The sequence below is a fragment of the Stomoxys calcitrans genome, chromosome 1 (genome assembly GCF_963082655.1).
Source record: "Stomoxys calcitrans chromosome 1, idStoCalc2.1, whole genome shotgun sequence".
Taxonomy (NCBI): Eukaryota; Metazoa; Arthropoda; class Insecta; order Diptera; family Muscidae; genus Stomoxys; species Stomoxys calcitrans.
In genome coordinates, this window is record NC_081552.1 from 115,427,613 (window position 1) to 115,450,999 (window position 23,387).

Consider the following 23,387-nt stretch of genomic DNA (forward strand, 5'->3'; position numbering starts at 1 on the left):
TGAAACCATTCTTAATGAATTCCAGGCTGGTTTCAGAAAGGAATTTTCAATATTAAACTTGTGAATACCGTATATAAATATGAACGATAATAAACTCACACATAGTTTTCATGGACTTTTCAACAACTTTTGACTTGAATCCTAGAAACTGCCTTTTTTACAAATCTTCAACCGTTGGTTTGTCTATAATAACGATAATAAACTCACACATAGTTTTCATGGACTTTTCAACAACTTTTGACTTGAATCCTAGAAACTGCCTTTTTTACAAATCTTCAACCGTTGGTTTGTCTACAGAAATTATCAGAATATTGCAAGGTCTGCTTGATGACAAGACTACTAAGGTATGGAACGGTTGTGGTTTTTCGAAAGCCTTTAGAGTAAATTCGGGTGTGAAACAGGGATTTATTTTAAGTCCGACACTTTTTATATTATACATCAGCGATTTGCCCAATGAATTACCGGGCGGAGTCAGTTTCGCAAGTTGTAATACCAAAGTACTACTTTACACAGATGACATACTAATTCTATGTGTTTCGCCCACCGGTTTACAAGAAATGTAAACGCTCTGCAAGGGTTTTGTACCAAATGACATTTAAAGGTCAACTTATTAAAATCGAAAATACTTGTTTTTCGTAAATGTAGTCGAATTAAAACAAAACTGGCATTATAATAATCAAGAAACTGAGATTGTAAACCGACACTCTTACCTCGGTGTTGAACTTACAACTTATCATTCAACGATCACTTACACACAAAACTTGTATCTTTCAAGAGGGCTATAAATTCGTCATGGCCGAAATTTTTAGCCCACTCTAATATATAAAAAACTAACAAACTGAAAAATTTCACAGCATGCTCTAGATCGATAATGTTTTATGCATTACATGACCTTGTGCTAGAGGGTGACACCAATGCTCACCACAGTCTCTGGGAAAGCACGGATACCAATGAAAGAGGTGAGTCAGTCAAGCCAAGAGGGAGAACATGACAGAGGGCTGGGACGAGTATCGTGACACCCTTGATAAATTCAAGAAGGAAACGAGAAAGACGATTTAAGATTTTATCTTGTTGTGCATGGTATTCCTAAAATATAGATAACCACAAAGCTCGGTTTATGTGAAAGAGGACCTAAAAAAATATGTGGCTTACGTCGCCTTTATCACAGTCAACGGTGCATCTTTAATGTGGGTTTTTTGGGCATGCAGAAGGGGAACAACAGCCAAATATACCATTGAATTAAGTCATAAGTTTTTCCTTATCCTGCCGTATTATTTTAGTGGCTAAATACAGGGCCGTGGTTAAATGACTCGGCTTCGACTCCGGGAAGATTGCTAGACTCCGACTCAAGAATTGACTCCGGGTACTCGTACTTATTTCATTTGCCACAAAAAAAAAAATTCTTTCTTAACTTCAGTTAGGCATTCGATAAGATAAATCATGACTTGCTATTATATAGGGTGGTTTGGCGTAGTCTTTCCAACATGAAGATCAGACAGAAGCATTGCAAGAGCTACCAATGCATCCAGAAAGAGTCACAGTTTGGTGCGGTTCATGGGATGGTGGCATCAGTGGACCGTACTTCTTCAAAGATAATGCGAACGTAACTGTGAACGGTAAGCTCTATCGTGAGATAATATCCATCATTTTTTGCCCAAAATGCAAGAGCTTGACTTGCATGACATGTGGTTTTAACAAGACGGTGTCACATGCCACACAGCACGCGTAACAATGGACTTATTGAGAGGCGAGTTCGGAGGACATTATACTTCACGTTCGGGACCGCTCAATTGGCCGCCTTGATCGTGCGGTTCAACACCTTTAGACTACTCTTTGTGGGGCTATGTTAAAGTTCATGTCTATACAGACAAGCCCTCTTCAATTGACGCATTGGAAGACAACATTGAATCATTTATTCGTGAGATACGAACCAATGTAATTTACCAAGTAATGACTACAGGTTAAATTGATTTAAATTACCAACTCTGAACAGCAACAACTAGTTGTCAGACTAATTAATGAGGAAGAGACGGATAAACCAGGGGGGATGTACAGTTCGCCCCCAACCTTTAAGTTAAGGTGGTGTTTCCGACTTGGATTCAAACAGCGACGGTATCAATGAAACAGCCATCGCGGCCGAATCGAGAGATGAGGGCAGCCGGATGACGGCAGAAGTGAGCGATGGTTAGCAAAGCTCACAAGCAGACCGAGAAAGCGATCCGGGCACAACAAAGGAGACAGAGGAGTATGTACCGGCAGCGTAATCGGACGAAACATTGCAAGCACTTCTACGGATGCTGGAAAAAGAATCAGATCTCCCGAAGAGCATAACATTGCTACAATGCTGAAGAAGATAAAGAGCTTCCCTCTTTCAAGTACACTGGGAAAACCAAGCCAGCCATCCCGCAATGGAGACACCATTGTCCTGACCCTGGGTCTTCATGGAGGAATGTGACTTCAAAAAGGAGGCCACAGCCATCACGGAAGGGGAAGATGGTCGCTGAGAATGGTAAGGCCCTTTTACGCCAGAGTGGCAAGGAAGCACAACAGAGATGACCTGACTTATGCTGTCATCAATATCGGCTGTGCATCTAGTAAGATTCCACCAGATCATCGGTCCCAAGTGGAAGATTTGGTTAACGAGCGAATTTTCGAACATGTGTGGAACTCTGTAGAGGGTCCATCCATACAAATGATGAGCTGCGAATGTATTGATACCGTCAAACGGCTCGTCAGAGGTATCCACGCTCCCTTGAAGGGCGCAAAGCTCGACCTGGTGCGAAAGATGGACATCCCCCAGCTCACTAAGGCGACGGTCTTCATCAAGGCATGGGGCAGTAAATTTGCAACGGAATGCATGTTGGGATTCTTGGGCAGCAAAACCAAGATTTGATCGCAGAGAAGTGGGAGGTCTTCCACACGGAGGAGGAGAAGGAGGAAGGAACTTTCTTTGTGGTTGGCATTGATCAAGTCTCTGTGACGAGTTTGGCTAAGACTAAAGGCATGGCGCACTATGGGAGCAAGGCTGTTTTTTGAAGATTGGGAAAACTAGGATAGGCAGAAATCGTCATATTGAGACATCAGGCCGTGTAGTGGCAGGTGACTCAATACCGAATAGTGGGTTGACGACGAGACAATCACCGCCTCTCTCAATATTGGAAAGCAGCGCAGTGGCGAGAAACCCAACACAGCCTAACAAACATGGAACCGACGACGGACCCATCACCGACTTCAAGATTCGGAAGACTAGGATTAGTAAATATCCTAATATTCAAATATTAGGCAGAGCAGTGACTGGAGTCTTAATGCCGCCTAACGAACAGGAAGCTGACTATTGTACCATCATATTCCCCCAAGAAGCCCATTTACTTAATATTTGGAAGACTAAGATAAGCAAAGATCCTAGTACTGAAACATCAGGTAGTACAGTTAATTGGAACTGAATGCAGCTTAACGAACAGGGCCCCGATGATGGAACCATTACTGAGCTTATAAAGATTCGGAAGGATAGGCAAAGAAATAAAAAAATGCAGTCTAAAGAGCAGGGAGCAGACGATGAGATAATCATCTACTGCCAAGATGCCCACCTATTGGAGGACCAATGATTGAGGTAATCCAGAAAAACCTCCACCTGAGCGAGACTGCTCAGGTGGAGGTTTGTTACGAATGACCCGTAACAAAGTTTCTGGACTTTATCTACCAATTATTCTATGCTATCACTGGTACTCGGCAGAGGACCTGCGTTATTTTTCATAAAAATTTGAATTATATATTTTTCCTAGAGTTGTCAACGTCGAATGCAACAGCAGTGAGACAGGGAGACGGTTGATTGACGGAACCCTAGTATTGACATCTAGAAGATCATGTTACACGGATGGATCAAAGCTAGAGGAAAGAGTGGGCCTGGGGGTTTACATTGAAACCCCATGGACTGACATCTGAATATTTTAAGTTAGAAATTCCGTGCTACTTACAAAATCCTTAATTGTTTTCAATACCACTCCCCTAAGTTGGTTCATGTCTGATATTGTGTCTCCACCTAAGTACCGATATCTGTTGTACGCGAAAGCCGGGCAATGACAAACGAAATGCTCCAACGTCTCATCATCTTCCCCGCATGCCCTACACATGCTATCACTTGCCGCACCGATTTTATATAAGTAAGCTCGTAGTCCTATGTGTCCCGTTATGATACCAATAGCTATACTGACCTCCTTCTTGCTTCCTTTCAGCAGTAGCCTCGTCTTCTCACGATCTGGATCCCCCCATAGGATTTTCGCCGGCCTACCGACCGTTTCGCTGTTCCACAATGTTGCATGCTCATTCGTCTCCCACTGCCTTAACTCGTACTGCGTCGATCCGAAAGGCTTTGGGTTAACAAAGTTTATTGACGGCAGTCCTCTGGCCTTCACCGCCAAATCATCTGCCCTTTCATCTCCCCTCACTCTGTTATGGCCCGGCACCTAAACGATGCGGATTTTCCCATCCTCAGAGAAGGCGTTAATCTCCTTCTTACACCGCAAGACTGTTCGTGATCTTACCGTCCTGGTTGTTATTGACCTTATAGCAATTTTACTGTCAGTAAAGATGTTCATAGTCGATTCAAAGCACCACCCCACTTCATGCATTCCACGATCGCCCTGATCTCCACCGTATTATGGTCAGGCAGTCTAAAACAGATTTCAGTCCCAGAGTTCTCAATGTAAACCCCCAGGCCCACTCTGTCCTCTAGCTTTGATCCGTCCGTGAAATATGATCTTCCAGATGGCAATACTAGGGTTCCGTCAATCCAAGACTGTGCCTCTGGCAGCAGTGCTCGCACTCGACTTCAAGGTTCATCTCAGGTATCCGATCGGAAACCTCTGCCCTTCCTTCCAGGTTTTCTATCGTCGCCTCGATCCCATCCTCTATCCATTCTCCCATCGCCTTAAGTCTCATAGCCGCAGTGGCTGCCCCACACTTAATCTGTATGTCAATGGGTCGGATATCTTGAATAGTCTCCAGTGCCCTAGTGGGCGTGGTCCTCATCGCTCCACCTATGCCAAGACAACATGTTCTCTGAACCTGTTGTATGGTCCTTATGTTGCACTTTTTCTCCATAGCAGTCCACCAAACTACTGAGGCGTAAGTAAGTATTGGTCTAATCACGCTCCTGTAGAGCCAGTGGACTGTCCTAGGATTCAGTGCCCATTTCGAGCCTTCGGCCCGTCTACATATTGCCTAACATCTGTGAGTCTTCTCAGTACGCTCCTGACACTTCCAATTCAGTTTCCTGTCCAAGATCACACCTAAGTATTTGACCTTGTCAGATATCGAAATCGTCTTATTGAGGAAACGTGGTGCGTTAAATTCGCCCACTTTCGTCTTCCTCGTGAACAGGCATATTTCAGTCTTCTCTGGATTAACATTGAGACCTCTGGGTCTAGCCCAGTCACATGCCATTTGCAAGACCTTTTCGGTCCTTCTGCATAGCTCGTTCGGATCCTTACTCCGTAGAAGTATTGTAACAACGTCTGCATAGCAGACGGGTTCAAATCCCTCCTCAGTCAGCATCCGTAATAGGCCATTTATGGTGGTCACCCATAGGAGTGGCGATAAAATGCCCCCCTGTGGCGTGCCCTGTGCCACTTTCTGCCTTATATTGTGTGCCTTGGGACACACAATTTATCCACTTGTTCCTTAGCATATGGTTTATCCAGTCTTTAAGGACCGGGTCCACCCGGTACTGTTCTAAGCATTGGATCAGTATGTCGCTCCACACATTGTTAAAAGCTCCCTCGATGTCAATGCATACCGCTAGTGTGTACGTTTTGGCATCGAAGGATTCTTCTATTTTATGCACAACCTCGTGCAGGGCATGGGTCTGTAGGCCTTTGGTGTCGCACAACTTGTCTTGCCGGGCTTGGGTATAAACACCACTCTTGCCTCCTGCCCGGCTTTCGGAGTGAGTCCCGTCTTATCCTGTGAAAAATGGGTTTTCATCGAAAGCCTCAACATGTCCACCGTTGTCTCTGCTCTCACTCCCATGTCGTCTACTAAAGTTTCAGTTTGAACATGGGTTTTTGAGAGAAACATTTTTATATTGGCGGCGTCATTAACGCTATCGACCTGTTCGCAGAAAAGCTTCCAGGAGGCACATTTTGCCGCTCTAGTAATCTTATTGTATTCCTTGAGCCGTGTGTAATACACATCCCAATAAAATTCCGCTTTTTTACGACGTGCTCTGTTAAAAAATCTGCGGACCTCTTTTCCAATATTGCGAATCTCCCCGGTCATCCAGGGTTTTTCGTGGACTGATTTCCTTTCCCGAAGAGGACAACTATCTTCGAAGGATCCCACCAGTGCAGACGTAATCCAGTTGACAATTTCGTCAATATCTTCTATGCTTGGACAATCTAAATTATCTTGCCCAAGTCTTCTTCTGAGTAGCCTTCCGAAATTTGTCCAGTTGGTTTTCAACTTAGTCTGGAAGCTTTTCGGATTCGGCGCTGGCTGTGCCATTCTAAACCTAATGTAGCGATGGTCAGAGAAAGAGTGTTCCATGAAGACTCTCCAATCCTGAACCTCATCGATCAGATTTTTTGAACATATCGTCAAATCTAAAACCTCCTCCCTAATCCTATTAACAAAGGTAGCGGTGTTACCAATATTAAGTGTTTTTAGGTCGTTAGTATTCAAGAACTCTGCCAGTACTTGGTCCCGCTTATTAGTGTTGCTATTACCCTACGAAATGTGGTGAGAGTTCGCATCGCACCCTATTAGTACCTCGTTTCCTGTCTGTTTTACTTTCCCCACCAGTCATTGCAGCTCCGGCGTGGGTGGCGGTGTCGGAGAGTCGAAAGGCAGATAAAGTGATGCCAGGCATGCTCCACCGTCTCCCTGTCTCACCAATGTTGCATCCGACGTTGACAATTCTGGGGAAAATGTATAATTCAAATTTTTATGACAAATAACGCAGGTCCTCGGACGAGTACCAGTGTTAGCATAGAATAATTGGTAGTTGATATGGTTCAGTCCAGAGACTTTTTTCCGGGTCGTCCATGGCTCCTGAATTAAGTCAATATGAATCTTGCCCTTGCTGATTTTCTCCATCAGAGCGTGTGTAGCAGTCTCGCTCAGGTGGAGGTTTCTCTGGATTACCTCACTCATTGGTACTCCAGTAAATGGGCGTCTTGGGACTGCATTGACTTTCCTGTCGATGCACTGCCATCGTTTTAGGTTCATTGTCTAGTCTAGTCTTCCGACTTTTTATAATGTCAGTAATGGTTCCACCGTCGGGTCCCTGCTCATTAAGCTTTATTGGGTTTCCATTCTCTGTGCTGCCTGGTGTTTCAATACTAGGATCTTTACCTATCTGGCTTGTTTTTCCCGGAGTACTTGAAAGCACTAAAGGTAGCACTAAATCAATGGGGGGCAAATGGACACTGAGCTAAGAGTTGGATGTCTTTATTTGGTAGAAATATATGAAGTGGCGTTGTTTTCTTTCTTGCTGCGCTACAAAAGGAAAATAATCTTAAGAGCATAGTTTCAGGCAAGGTATTCTTGCGTTTCTGACAAATCCTATCCTATTGCGATCTAGTAAACCAGTCAAATGCTATTAGAAAGCAAACACGTTTTCTTTGCCTAACTTTAAAAACGTGTTTTTGTTTTGTTTTTATACCCTGCACCGAAATATTCGTCCTAGACCCCATAAAGTACATATATTCTTGATCGTCATGACATTTTAAGTCGATCTATCCATGTCCGTCCGTCTGTCTGTCGAAAGAACGCTAACTTTCGAAGGAGTAAAGCTAGCCGCTTGAAATTTTGCACAAATACTTCTTATTAGTGTAGGTTGGTTGAGATTGTAATGGGACAGACGGATGGACGGACGGACATGGCAAGATCGACTTAAAATGACATGACGATTAAGAACATATATACTTTATGGGGTCTTAGACGCATACCCCCATCCTATGGTGGTGGGTATACAAAGAAAAATAAAAACAGAAAAACGATGAGTATACGCCTGCGCATGTTCATTCGTTGTTGTCTAAACAACGACTGAAACAAAGAGAATAAAAATACACATGACTTGCCATCAACGCTACCGTAAAGGGCTGGGCATCACTGCATTAAAGATTTTCGTACATAAAACATAAAGAATCATTATTCGCAAAATCTTTTCAAAATCTCTTTCCCACCCAATGGCTATGTCCCTGATGAGAGCTATATCAAAATCTCAACCGATATGGCCCATTTGCAATCCCCAACGACCTTCATAAAGAGTAAGTATCTGTGCAAGATTTAAATAGGCTAGCTCTATGCGTTCGACCGCTATCGTGATTTCGACAGACGGTCGGTCGGATGGACATCGCTATATCGACAGAATGTGGAGAAGATCAAGAATATATGTACATTATGGGGTCTTGAATCAATATTTCGAGGTGGTACAAATGGAATGACGAGATTCAAGTTTAGGCTCGTTAATAGGGGGCTTCCCTTTTACACCCGAGTCCGAACGGCGTGCCGCAGTTTATATATGGCTGCCATACCAAATGTCGGCGGCATTAGGAAGGGATAACCACGGCTGATAATTTTTTCTGATGTTCTCGCCAGGATTCGAACCTAGGCGTTCAGCGTCATAGGTGGACATGGTTACCTCCGTGTTGTGCAAAATGTTATGAGGATCGGTTGATTTATGCGCCTGCAAAAGCTCTAGAAAACCGGCCGATACGAGGGCTGCTATATAAATTTCTGGTCTTATAATGAAAATGCTAATTGTTATCATCAAAATTAGTTTTATTGTTTTCCCAAGCATCCTCTTGCATGATGTATACACCTTTGCATGCGCTCAAACCAATTGTCGAAGCAATTTTTCCACTGAGATTGAAACATTGTTATAGACCGATTCAGACCATAATTAACACATATGTTGATAGTCTTGAGAGAATCCGTCGCACAAAATGTCAGGCAAATCGGATAATAATTGCGACCTCTAGAGGCTCAAGAAGTCAAAATCCCACATCGGTTTATAAGACAGCTATATCAGGTTATGAACCGATTTGAACCTTATTTGACACAGTTGTTGAAAGTAAAAATAAAATACGTCATGCAAAATTTCAGCCAAATCGGATAGGAATTTCGCTCTCTAGGAATTCAAGTCCCCAGATCTGTTTATATGACAGCTACATCAGGTTATTAACCGATTTGAACCATACTTGGCACAGTTATTGTTATGGATATCATAACAAAATTTCATTCCAATCGGAAAAGAATTGCGCACTCTAGAGGCTCAGATCTGTTTATATGACAGCTATATCAGGTTATTAACCGATTTGAACCATACTTGGCACAGTTGTTGGGTATCATAACAAAACACGTCGTGCAAAATTTCATTGCAATCGGATAAGAATTGCGCCCCCTAGAGGCTCAAGAAATCAAGACCCGAGATCGGTTTATAGGGCAGCTATATCAGGTTATGAACCGATTTGAACCATACTTGGCAAAGTTGTTGGATATCGTAACAAAACACGTCGTGCAAAATTTCATTGCAATCGGATAAGAATTGCGTCCTCTAGAGGCTCAAGAAATCAAGACCCAAGATCGGTTTATAGGGCAGCTATATCAAAACATGGACCGATATGGCCCATTTCCAATACTAACCGACCTACACTAATAAGAAATATTTGTGCAAAATTTCAAGCGGCTAGCTTTACTCCTTCGGAAGTTCGGACGGACGGACATGGCTAGATCTCAGGGGTCTCAGACGAATATTTCGAGAAGTAGCAGAATGACGAAATTAGCATACCTCTAATCCTATGGTGGAGGGTATAAAAAACAAGTAAAAGCGTGCTAAGTTCGGCCGGGCCGAATCTTATATACCCTCCACCATGGATCGCATTTGTCGAGTTCTTTTCCCGGCATCTCTTCTTAGGCAAAAAAAAAGGATATAAGAAAAGATTTGCTCTGCATTAGAGCGATATTAAGATATGGTCTGGTTTGGACCACAATTAAATTATATTTATGTTGGAGACCTGTGTAAAATGTCAGCCGATTCGAATAAGAATTGCGCTCTTTGTGGGCTCAAGAAGTAAAATAGAGAGATAGATTTATATGGGAGCTGTATCGGGCTATAGACCGATTCAGACCATAATAAACACGTATGTTAATGGTCATGAGAGAATCCGTCGTACAAAATTTCAGGCAAATCGGATAATAATTGCAACCTCTAGAGGCTCAAGAAGTCAAGATCCCAGATCGGTTTATATGGCAGCTATATCAGGTTATGGACTGATTTGAACCATACTTGGCACAGTTGTTGGATATAATAACGAAACACGTCGTGCAAAATTTCATTCCAATCGGATAAGAATTGCGCCCCCTAGAGGCTCAAGAAATCAAGACCCATGATCGGTTTATAGGGCAGCTATATCAGGTTATGAACCGATTTGAACCATACTTGGCAAAGTTGTTGGATATAATAACGAAACACGTCGTGCAAAATTTCATTCCAATCGGATAAGAATTGCGCACTCCAGAGGCTCAAGAAGTCAAGACCCAAGATCGGTTTATATGGCAGCTATATCAGGCTATAAACCGATTTGAACCATACACAGTTGTTGGATATCACAACAAAGCACGTAGTGCAAAATTTCATCCCAATCGGATAAGAATTGCGCACTCTAGAGGCTCAAGAAGTCAAGACCCAAGATCGGTTTATATGGCAGCTATATCAAAACATGGAGCGATATGGCCCATTTACAATACCAACCGACCTACACTTATAAGAAGTATTTGTGCCAATACTCTCCTTCGGAAGTTAGCGTGCTTTCGACAGACAGACGGACGGACGGACGGACTGACAGACGGACGGACATGGCTAGATCGACATAAAATTTCACAACGATCAAGAATATATATACTTTATGGGGTCTTAGACGAATATTTCGAGTAGTTACAATCAGAATGACGAAATTAGTATACCCCCCATCTTATGGTGGAGGGTATAAAAATTAACTTTGTCTCTTGAAAGCAAGCGCCATTCAGTGCTGCTATACGGAAAGTTTTTTTTTGTCGTCAAAGTTAAAAATTGTTATGTTTAGGCCTCCAGAATTGGCCGTTCATGTTGCTCGAGCTGAACAGTCGTTACATGACCAATTTTGCCGGAGACACAGGCGACCATTCGAAGTGCTTCGTTCAAGAACAACTTTCGTTGGATTTGGTTCGTCTTCGAAAATCCACCCGATCGATTGTTATTTTTTTCCAATCCAGTTCTACGTTTCGCCACCTGTGACGGTCTTACAATCGTGTTTTAAAACACCGCAATCGTATTTTCTTCGACACAGGCCTTTTTTTTAGCGATTGTCATTTTATGCGGAATTCAATGAGAACAAACCTTTTTAACGACAAGATGTTCATGCAATATCGAATGCTGGTGGAAGAAACGATCAAGGATTCTTCCATTTCACGGTATATCACATGACGATCTTGCATTATAAGTTCACGCACGGCATCAATGTTTTTTGGTACTACGACCGTTTTTCGACGACCTTCACGGAATTTAACTTCGATTGAGCATCAGCTACGATTGAATCCATTAAAGCAGTTTTTCACGGTGCTGTAGGATGGTGCTTCATCGCCATACAAAAATTAAAGTTCATCTATGTGCTCTTGTCGTGATAATCCACGTCGAAAGTTTGAAAAATGGTAACACAAAAATTTTCAAGAGCTAATTTTGCACGTAGTGTTTTGGTATCACTTCCAGCAACTGTGCTAAGTATGATTCAAATCGGTTCATAATCTGGTATAGCTGCCATATAAACCGATCTTGGATCCTGACTTTTTGAGCCAATAGAGAGCATGCAATTCTTATCCGATTTGGCTGAAATTTTGCATGAAGTGTTTTGCTATGATTTCCAATAACTGTGCTAAGTATGGCGTAAATCGATATAGAACCCTGATAAAGCTGTCATATAAACCGATCTGGGATCTTGACTGCTTGAGCCTCTGGAGGACGAAATTCTCATCCGATTTGGCTGAAATTTTGAACAACGGCTTCTCTCATGACCTTCAATATACGTGCCTAATATGGTGCGAATCGATCAATAGCTTGATACTGCTCCCATATAAACCTATCTCCCGATTTCGCTTCTTGAGCTCCTACAAGGCGCAATTCTTATCCGAATGAACTGAAATATTACACAATGACTTCTATAATGTTCAGCATTCATTTATCGTCCGAATCGGACTATAACTTGATATAGCTCCAATAGCATAACAGTACTTATTCAATATTCTTTTTTCCCTAAAAAGAGATGCCGCGTATAGAACTAGAAAAAATGCGATCAATGGTGCAGCGTATATAAGATTCGGCCCGGCCGAACTTACTTGTTCAACCGAACACGCTCTTACTTGTTCAACTTAATTACATAAACAATTAGTTTTCTAAATTACTCGATCTTATTTTCGTTAATCAACCATCTGAGTTATGTTTAATTTCAAATGATCCGGTTGTAAATCCTGAGGATAGACATCATCCGACATTCAAATTACTTATATCCTATCTCACTCTTAAAGTTAAAAGAGATGTATCAATTGAAAAAGTGTACTGTTTTGCTAAAACTGATTACATCAAACTGAACTCACTACTTTCATCTGTTCATTGGAATGAAATTTTCAGATCTAAAGGTATCAATGAAATGATTTTAACTTTTTATACTGTGCTACTTGACTTTATTTCTCAATCTGTCCCTAAAACTACTTTTTGCAACGCATCTGGTCCTCCATGGAATACAACCAATCTTTCTAGGCTGAAGAATAAATTATATAAAAGGTTCAAACGCTCAGGGTCAATGTCTGACTTTTCGATGTATTCTTTAGCAAGATGCGAATATAGTACGGAAAACAAATTGGCATATGGTAGTTATTTGAATAAAATTATAAATTAATTGAAATTAAATCATGAATATTTTACAAAGCGGCGTTGTAATAGTTTACCGAACTTTCTTTGATATAAAGCTAAAGTAGCTGATAACGATCCACATCTTTGCAGATTTTTTTAGCACTACTTACTCAGATAATTATTATGATTTATGTGGAACATATCCATACACAATCAACAATTCAGCTTTTATAGACGTGTCTGGAATTGGCGAAAATGTAGTACTTGAAAATTTAAGGTCACTGAAAATAACTTTTAATCCTGGTCCAGATGGAATTCCATCGCACATTTTAAAGCATTGCGCTCTCGAACTTTTATATCAACAGTTTTCAACAGTTCATTAAAGCATGGATATCTGCCGGAATTGTGGAAGCAATCTTATATAAGACCGCTATTCAAAGCCGAAAATCGCAATAAGGTTTCTAATTGCAGGGGAATTTCAATTTCGAAATGCTATTCCGAAGCTATAAGAGAAAATTTTGACTGATGCTATTTCACATTAAGTCTCTTCTATATTGTCTCCCTTCCAACATGGGTTCCGGAAATCGAAATCGACGATAACAAATATGTTAGAATTTACTTGTTTGGTCAACAATGGATTTAGGGAACGCTACCAAACGGATAGTATCTATACCGATTTTAGTAAAGCATTTGATAAAGTCGACCACAACCTTCTGTTAAGAAAAATAGACCTTATTGGTTGCAGTCCCTCTTTACCAAAGCGGATCAGATCATATCTGACTGGACATACTCAAAGAGTTAAATTTGGTACTGCAGTTTCCAAATCAATTGTTGTCTCTTCAGGTGTTCCACAGGGTAGTCATCTTGGTCCTGTGCTGTTTAGTTTGTTGACGCTATTTCACATCAAGTCTCTTCTATATGGTCTCCCTACCAACATGGGTTCCGGAAATCGAAATCGACGATAACAAATATGTGAGAATTTAATTGTTTGGTCAACGATGGCTTTAGGGAACGCTACCAAACGGATAGTATCTATACCGATTTAGTAAAGCATTTGATAAAGTCCACCACAACCTTCTGTTAAGAAAAATAGACCTTATTGGTTTTAGTCCCTCTTTACCAAAGCGGATCAGATCATATCTGACTGGACATACTCAAAGAGTTAAATTTGGTACTGCAGTTTCCAAATCAATTGTGGTCTCTTCAGGTGTTCCACAGTGTAGTCATCTTGGTCCAGTGCTGTTTAGTTTGTTCATAAACGATCTCCCTTTTTCCTTAAAGCACTCGAATATTTTGATGTATGCTGATGATGTAAAGATCTTCAGATCAACGAGAGACTCTGATGAACAGTGTTATCTTCAGTATGACCTTGATACTCATTACGATTGGTGCAACCAGAACTTTATGGAACTTAATATTTCCAAATGCAAACACATAACATTTTCGCGAATAACCTCTCTTAAAACTAGTTACTTTTTGGGTTCCAATCAACTTGAAATAGTCTATAGCTTTCAAAACCTTGGATTTCTTCTAGACCAACGCTTAAACTTCTGTCAATACATCTCAATGGTGGTGAACAAAGCGCGTGCTGCTTTTGGCTTCATGAAACGCTGGAACAAAGAACTTAATGATTTCTCTGTGAAAAATTTATATGCGTCGCTAGTCAGAAGTTATTTCGAGTACGGTTCAGTTCTATGGGATGCGTACTACAATATTCATTCTGATTTGGTAGAATCGGTTAAAAGATAAATTCTATTATTTGGTCTCCGTCGAAATGGGTGGGACAGAAGTTCATTACCTTCGTATGAGTACCGTTTAAACCTTATAAAGCTTCCTACATTAAAAAGTCGTAGAATCATGCTAAACATAACGTTTTTGACTAAATAAATTCATGGTCATATAGATTCTTGTTTTCTTTTGAGTCGAATTTTCTTTAATGTTCCTATCAAACCTAACAGATATTTTGAAATTTCTTATTATAGAACCAACTATGCCAAGAATGATCCTTTTCGGTACCTATGTTATTAATTTAATCAACTGAAAGATATAATTGATCTATCTGAGAATCGAGAAAATTTGAAAAGGAAAACTATACTATTTTTAAATTCTTAGGTTAATACATTTGTAAATATATTGTTATTAGGCTGTAAGGGCATTTATTATCTATAGAATTAAATAAAAACACAATAACATATTTGTACCTACCTCTGTGGCACAGCCATTGTTAGCCGAATGCGTGCAGGGAGTGCCGCTATTGCCACCACATGTGGTACAGGCCACAATCTCATTGGGTCCTCCGGTGTCACGCTTCTTTTCACCCTGATAGACGGTAGTAAATTTAAAAAACTTTCGTTATAATTTTGTATTGTATGCAAGTTCAAATACGTGTTCACATATAAGCAAAGTGTAGTACGCATACGAATCGAGATCGTTTTGCATTGGCAACATTTATCCAAAGGCATTTTTAGAAGATAAAACCAAACAACATTTAACAAATATTTATATAAGAATAATAAATAAAAGAACAACGAAAATAGAAGCAACGCCACGGCAGGCATGAATCATAGTAAATTTGTAATTATCATTATTATTGGGCATGGATTAACGAATGCGTTTAAATAAAAATATATAGCATGTTAGTAATTAATACATATGTGTATGTAGGTGTTTTTATGTCACATTATATTATGTATCGTTACAAAAAAAAACAAACAATCATCAAACAACATACACAAACATTTATTGGTATATGTATGAGGGGTTTAAGTCATTATTTATGTATGAGGAAAAATGAGCAGTGATTGGTTGGTTACATTGAGAAGACATTAGCATTTACATATGAATGCATATCGATCGCATTGTTTATAAGTACATGAGCAATATATGTATATTGTTAGTTTATAAGTTACACAGATTTTTACATACATACAATTATATACGTATTAGTAGAGTTAGAGGTATACATATACAGCGAAGTAAGTTTACACACGCACACAACAACAAAAGTAAGTACAGCAAAAAAGCACATAAAAAGGATAGAAAAAGATTGGAAAAACCCATTAAAAATACGCTCAGAGACGTAAAAGTATCTATGTAAATGTAAGTAATGATGTATATGATGTGGTAATTTCAAAACAATTTCCAATAGGGAATTCCGATCAAATAAATGAAAAGTTAATCCAGTTTCACCTATAAGTAGTTGTTTTGCTAAGCCAATTATGAAATACGAATTCCCAATGTTATAAGTGAAATTGAGAATATTTAGGTATGCTTGCAATGCAGTGCAGTATAGTACACGGCGGATGACAAATGTTCTCAAAGTGGGGGCTGTAACATATGGTCTAGTCTATCGCATAATTATCGCTGCCATAATAACATGTAACTGTCTGAATGGAAGATATGCTGAGAGACTGAAAGTAGCACGTAACGATTTCTGTAAAATATATGCTTTTAAAGCTGTTACTTCTTCGACGTAAGAAAAAGGTTTAGCAAACTTGTTGTGCGAATACGCTAAGATCCCATTTCTAAGACGATTTGCCGGAATTTGCATATGTTAAAATAAATTAAAATTCGCAAGCAGTTAGACTTTATAAAGAGGATTTCTTAGTTAGGTTAGATTAGGTTGAAAATAGGCTGCGGATATAAATCCGCCCCATGCCACCTTAGCCAGTAATCGGCTAGTCGTGCGCTCGAAATAATAAAAAGAAACATCGAAAAATAAAAATAAAATTACAAAATTCCCCCTCACTCCGTTGAGGCCCGGCACCCAAACAATGCATATTGTGCCATCCTCAGAGAAGGCGTTTAGCTCCCTCATACGCTCCTTAAAGATGTTCACATTAGATGTCTTCGCGTTAACACCACACCACGCATCCCGTGATCGCCCGGATATCCGCCTGTAGGAACGTATTATGGTCGGGCAGTCGAAAACAGATCTCATTCCTTGGGTTCTCAATGTAGACCCCCAGGTTCACTCTGTCCTCTAGCTTTGATCCATCTATGTGGCATGATCTTCCAGATGGCATTACCAGAGTTCCGTCAATCCAAGATTGTGCCCATGGCAGCAGTGCATCGCACTTAACCTCAAGTGTCTTCTGAGGTATCCGATCGGAAACCTCTAGAATGAATCCTTCCAGCTTTCCAATCATCGCCTCGATTATACCGCCATGATATACCTACTGCTATCCTCTATCCATTATCCCATCACCTTAAATCTCATACTTAATCTGAATATCTATGGGTCGGATATCTAGAAAAGTCTCCAATGCTCTAGTAGGCGTGGTCCTCATCGCTCCGCCTATGCCAAAACAACATGTTCTCTGAAGCTGTTGTATTATTCTTACAGTGTACTTTTTATACATAACAGTCCACCAAACTACTGAGTCGTAAGTAAGTGTTGGTCTAATCACGCTCCTGTAAAGTGAGTGGACTATTCACGGATGCAGGCCCCAGTTTGAGCCTACAGTCCCTCTACACTGAATGTTACACTTAAAATTCAGTTTCCCTTCCAAATCATTCCAAAGAATTTGACTTTGCAAGATATCGAAATGTTTCTATTGGGGCAAACATGGTTCGTCAAATTGGCCCACCTTCGTCTTCCTCGTGAACAGGCAGGGTAATCATTCAGACCCATTGGTCTAGCCCAGCCGTATGCCATCTGCAAGACCCTTTCAGCCATTCTGCGTAGCTGATTCGAACCAGAAGTATTATAACATCGGCAGCGCAGCAGACGGGTTCAAATCTCTCCTTTGTCAGCATCCGTAATAGGATATTTACTATGGTCACCTATAGGCAGGGGGTGTCCCGCCTGCACGGATACGAATACGATCACGATGGGTTCGTGCAATAGGGTCGGCAGCGGATGAGCCACAGGAAATTCCCAACGGTGGCTGTCGCAGATCTTCAGAAGATTCTCCATCAGGAAAGCCCGGCCTAGTGGGTCTCTGGCTGCCCCAGCACCAGACAGCATATTTTAATATGCTGGCAGATCAAGCCCAAAATGCAGCTTACATTGGAACCATGCGTCATGTTTACAAGCCAATAAAACAAATGAACGGCAACAATATAAGGCCAACGGCAATAATAAAAGATGAGGACGGATTGGAATTAACAACACCCGAACAGCAATAAGAGCGAAGGCGCGGTGTGTTCAGCACCGAAGGACCAGCAATCCCAAAGAAGGGTGAACTCATCTGGTGAAAGAACTGTGGGGGGATTACATTGCTAAACGCAATAAATAAAGTAATGGCAACCCTTCTTCTGGAACGTATTTTGCCTGCACTTGACTGCATTTTGAAGTAGGAACAGGCAGGTTTCGGTATGTTTTGTGCCGACCACATCAACTCGCATAATCATGGAACAGTCTGCTGAACTTCGAGGGTGCTTTTGATACAGTTTCGCTAAGTTCAATGTGGAGAACGCTGCTGAATAAGGGCATTACATAGCAAGGATTAACATAGATGAAGATAGGAACATCAAATCCGACACCGCTCACGATATCATTGACAGACGTTGACAACTTCACCTATCTTGGCAGCAAAATAACAAAGGACGGAGGATCCTACGCAGACATACGCATACGTATCAACAATGCTAGAAGCGCCTTTCTTAAACTCAACATAGTTTGGAGATGCAGTGACATCTCATATTATACAAAAGTCAGGATCTTCAACAGTAGTGTGAAATCTATTTTATTATATGGTTATGCAACTTGGAGCTTGACTAAAGCGAATACCCGTATAGTCCAAGTTTCCATAAATCACAGCCTGTGACAAATACTTCGAATTTTCTGTCCAAACCGTATTTCAAATGAGAGATTGCAAATACGAAACAAGCACTTCCGCTGTCGATGTAGAAATCCGGAAAAGAAAATTTACTTGGTTGGGTCATATCCAACGCCGACCACGCGATGATATAGCTGGAAATATCCTAGACTGGAACCCGCAAGGACAGCGAGGGAGGCAACGCCCGAGAAACAAATGGATCCGATGTACGAACCCACGGTTTATTCCGCTGGTTCGTACAGCGTCGTGGTTTTCGCCCTATTATACGACACCTATATGAGGCTACTGCTGAAAGGCTTTAAAATTGTTGCGTAATAGGAAGTACCTATTCCGAGACACAAATATTTTACTTTGAGAAGCAAAATGAAAACACGTCCTCTCTGCTCAACCGTTACTGTCAAGAAACAAGTAAAAGCGCGCTAAGTACGGCCGGGCCGAATCTTATATACCCTCCACCATCGATCGCTTTTGTCGATTTCTTTTCCAGGCATATTTTCTTAGGCAAAAAAAAAAAAAAGGATATTAGAACAGATTTGCTCTGCTATTACAGCGCTATCAAGGTATGGTCCGGTTTGGACCACAATTAAATTATATGTTAGAGGCCAGCGTAAAATTTCACCCAATTCGAATAAAGATTGCGCCCTTTGGGGGCTCAAGAATTAAAATAGAGAGATCGATTTATATGGGAGCTGTATCGGGCTATATACCGATTCAGACCATAATAAACACGTATGGTAATGGTCATGAGAGAATCCGTCGTACAAAATTTCAGGCAAATTGGATAATAATTGCGACCTCTAGAGGCTCAAGAAGTCAAGATCCCAGATCGGTTTATATGGCAGCTATATCAGGTTACCAACCGATTTGAACCATATTTGACACAGTTGTTGGATATCATAACAAAATACTACGTACCAAAATTTATTCAAATTGGATAAGAATTGCGTCCTCTAGAGGCTCAAGAAGTCAAGACCCAAGATCGGTTTATATGACAGCTATATAAGGTTATGGACCGATTTGAACCATACTTGGCACAGTTATTGGATATCGTAACAAAACACGTCGTGCAAAATTTCATTCCAATCGGATAAGAATTGCGCACTCCAGAGGCTCAAGAATTCAAAACCTAAGATCGGTGTATATAGCAGCTATATCAGGTTATGGACCGATTTGAACCACACTTGGCACAGTTATTGGATATTATAACAAAACACGTCGTGCAAAACTTCATTCCAATCGGATAAGAATTGCGCCCTCTAGAGGCTCAAGAAGTCAAGACCCAAGATCGGTTTATATGGCAGCTATATCAAAACATGGACCGATATGGCCCATTTACAATACCAACCGACCTACACTAATATGAATTATTTGTGCAAAATTTCAAGCGGCTGGCTTTACTACTTCGGAAGTTAGCGTGCTTTCGACAGAGAGACGGACGGACATGGCTAGATCGACATAAAATGACGCGACGATCAAGAATATATATACTTTATGGGGTCTCAGACGAATATTTCGAGCAGTTACAAACAGAATGACGAAATTAGTATACCCCCCATCCTATGGTGGAGGGTATAAAAAACAATTTGTGTTTGTTTGTTTGTATGTTTGTGTGTTCCTTATAGACTCAGAAACGGCTGAACCGATTTGAGCCACCTGGTTAAAATAGGGTACTACATTCTTTGATATCTGAAGGGGGCGGACCCTCCCCCTTACCCCAATTTTCAGAAACGTCAGTTCTCGGAGATGGGTGGTGCGATTTAAGCGAAATTTTGTGTGCTCTCATATAGTACCCTAAAAATAAAAATTTGGTATCCAAATTTCGGATGGGGTACCTAGGGGGGCTGCCCCATCCTAAAACCTACCAAACATATATTTGGACCAATCACGACAATATGGGACTCAAATGAAAGGTATTTGGGATATAAAAACTTATATGATATCCAATTGTCGGACCAAGTGCTAGGGGGACCACCCCAAGCCCCAAAACACGCCTAAATCGGAAATATTTACCGACCATGGCAATATGGGACTCAAATGAAAGGTATTTACGAGTAGAATACGAATCTGATATCCAAATGTGGGACCACGTTTTTGGGGGTCCACCCCTTTTCCAAAACACCTCCCAAACAGGACTTATCTACTGACCATGGGAATATGGGGCTTAAATAAAAGGTATTTGAATGTAGAATACAAATCTGATATCCAAATATGGGACCAAGTGTTTGGGGGGCCGCCTCTCCCCAAAAGGGGACAAATTTTGACCATAGCAATATGGGGCTCAAATGAAAGGTCTTTGGGAACAAAGCGCGAATTTGATATCAATATTCGGGAAAAGTGTCTATGGAGCCACCCCACCCCCACAACACCACCCAAATAGTAAGTATTTTCTGACTATTGCAATATGAGGCTCAAATAAGAGGGTTTGTAAAGAGGAACAAGAATCCGATATATATTTTCAAGGCCAACTCACTGTGTGGCCGCCCATCCCCCAAAACACCCCCCAAGCCGGTCATGTTTGCCGACTATGGAAATATGGGGCTCACATTAAAGGTAGGTGGGAGTAGACCACGTATCTGACATCAACATTAGGGGCCAACTGTCTAGCGGACGTCCTACCACCATAACAACCCCCAAATAGGACGTATTTGCTCACCAAGACAATTTGGGTCTTAAGAAGAGTGGAGCTAAATATTCATAGTTTTTAGGGCCAATGCCCCAAACCGGACATATTAGCTGACTTTTGCAATAAAGAATTTAAATGAGATTAGAAAACGAATATGATATCCAATTTTGAGGGCAATGGCAATATGGGGTTCAAATAAATGATATATAGATATATGAGAATAGAGTACGTTGCTGATATATTTTCCGTGCTTAGTGTTTGGGGGACCACCCCAATCGCTAAAACACCCCTAAATCGGGCATATTTTCCCACCATGTCAATGTGAAGCTTAAATGAAAGGTATTGGGGGGTAGAGCAAGAATTGATACCCATTTTCGCAAGAATTGATACCCAAGATACCCTACTCCCAAAGGTATTTGGGAGTAGAATGGAGTACACCTTACATCCAAACTTAAATTCGTAGATCAATAAAGATCATATGGGATTCAGATAAAGGCACTTATATTGTTAAACCGTTAGTCAAGCGATATATATATATACATATATATATATATATATATATATATTTGGGTAGTATGGTATTTCACTAAAAGATCTTTAATTGTCGAAAATAAATATTCCGAGGAAACTTTTGTTCCACATAAAGTAAAAGAAGCCGCAGCGGAGCGGGCCCGGGTCAGCTAGTATTTCAATGAAAATTGGATTTCTATTTATGGCCGAGTACGTATGTTGTGCCGAAAAGATACATACATCTTTTTATCAGAACAATTTTAATCAAGAAATCTTTTTTGTACATATCAATGTATGGCATCTTGGGCCGCACATTGTGGTCATGTGTATATGCAACAAGACTGCATTGGTACCTCTTTCAGTTTCTTGCACGTTAGGGCAATGATCATATTTCCACGATGTTTCTATTTCTCTAACCAAATTCGACTTTCGGTTGTAGCGGCAACTGTTGTATAGTTAAAGTGAACATAATGAATTTTCAAAGTTGACAAGCAAATACGGGTCAACGTCACTCACCGGTCAACTTTTTTCGCAGATTTGTGTGCGTCTATCTTAAACAGAAAACATGTTTTGAGCTTAAATGTATTCGGTCTTGAAATAATTTATGCAATCGGATTTTGCCTGGCTGCAGACCGTTTCTATTATAAATAGAAAAAAACCTTAGTTTAGCAATTGAGAGCTTGCAAATATCTGCTGGCAGTAATTTTCAGCATCGAAATAGAAAAATACGCGAATAGGCCTATTTAATGTTCTTATCGTCAACAAATCCAAATTGCCTTTTTTGGCGTCGCAACTATATGTGTTAAGCAGAGTATTTTGTTCGGCTTTCAAAATAGTTGCAAAAAACCTTACCAAATATCATTATTCTTTTAAGCATAATCACCCGAAACTTTTTCCTGCAGATGACGCTGAACGCCTGGTTTCGAATACTGGCGAGACCATCAGAAAAAACAAAAAAATTTCAGCGGTGGTTTTCCCCTCCTAATGCTGGCAACATTTGTGTGGTACTATGCTAAGTAAAACTTCTCTCCAAAGGGGTGTCGCACTGCGGCATGCCGCTCGGACTCGGCTATAAAAAGGAGGCCCCTTATCATTGAGCTTAAACTTGAATCGGACTGCACTCATTGATCTGTGAGAAGTTTGCCCCTGTTCCTTAGTGGAATGTTCATGGATTCTTGGAATCTTTATGAGCAGATAAAAAATCTTAGTAGAAAGTTCAAACTGAATTTAACGCATTTTATTCAAAAGTATCTGTTTTTATGAAGGAACCAGGTGATCAAAAATTAACAAGTAAAAGCGTGCTAAGTTCGTGCGGTCCGAAGCATTTAGACCCTCCACCATTTTTCGCATTTGTCAAGTTCTTTGCACGGTTTCTTTTTATAGATAGAAACGAAAGTTATGGAAGAAGAAATTCCCTTGGATTTTTTAGACCGATTCGGACCATGCTTGGTACATCTGTTGGAGGTCATAGGAAAAGTCATTGTGCAAACTTTAGCTAAATCGGATAAGAGTTGCGCCCTGTAGAGGTTCAAGGGGTATATTCGGTAGATCGGTTTGTATGGGAGCTATATCTGAACATGGACTGATT

The 23,387-nt window shown here is 40.7% G+C and overlaps 1 protein-coding gene across 10 annotated transcripts in view; it reads right to left on the bottom strand.

Annotated features, from left to right (window-relative positions):
• Positions 1-23,387, bottom strand: part of LOC106086294 (glutamate-gated chloride channel) — a 383,785-nt gene that overhangs the window by 26,620 nt on the left and 333,778 nt on the right. For all 10 annotated transcript variants that reach the window (XM_059360211.1, XM_059360210.1, XM_059360204.1 and 7 more), the window contains one exon: positions 15,089-15,202. In XM_059360211.1, coding sequence (XP_059216194.1) covers positions 15,089-15,202 — 114 coding nt within the window. The remainder of the gene's footprint in view (positions 1-15,088; positions 15,203-23,387) is intronic.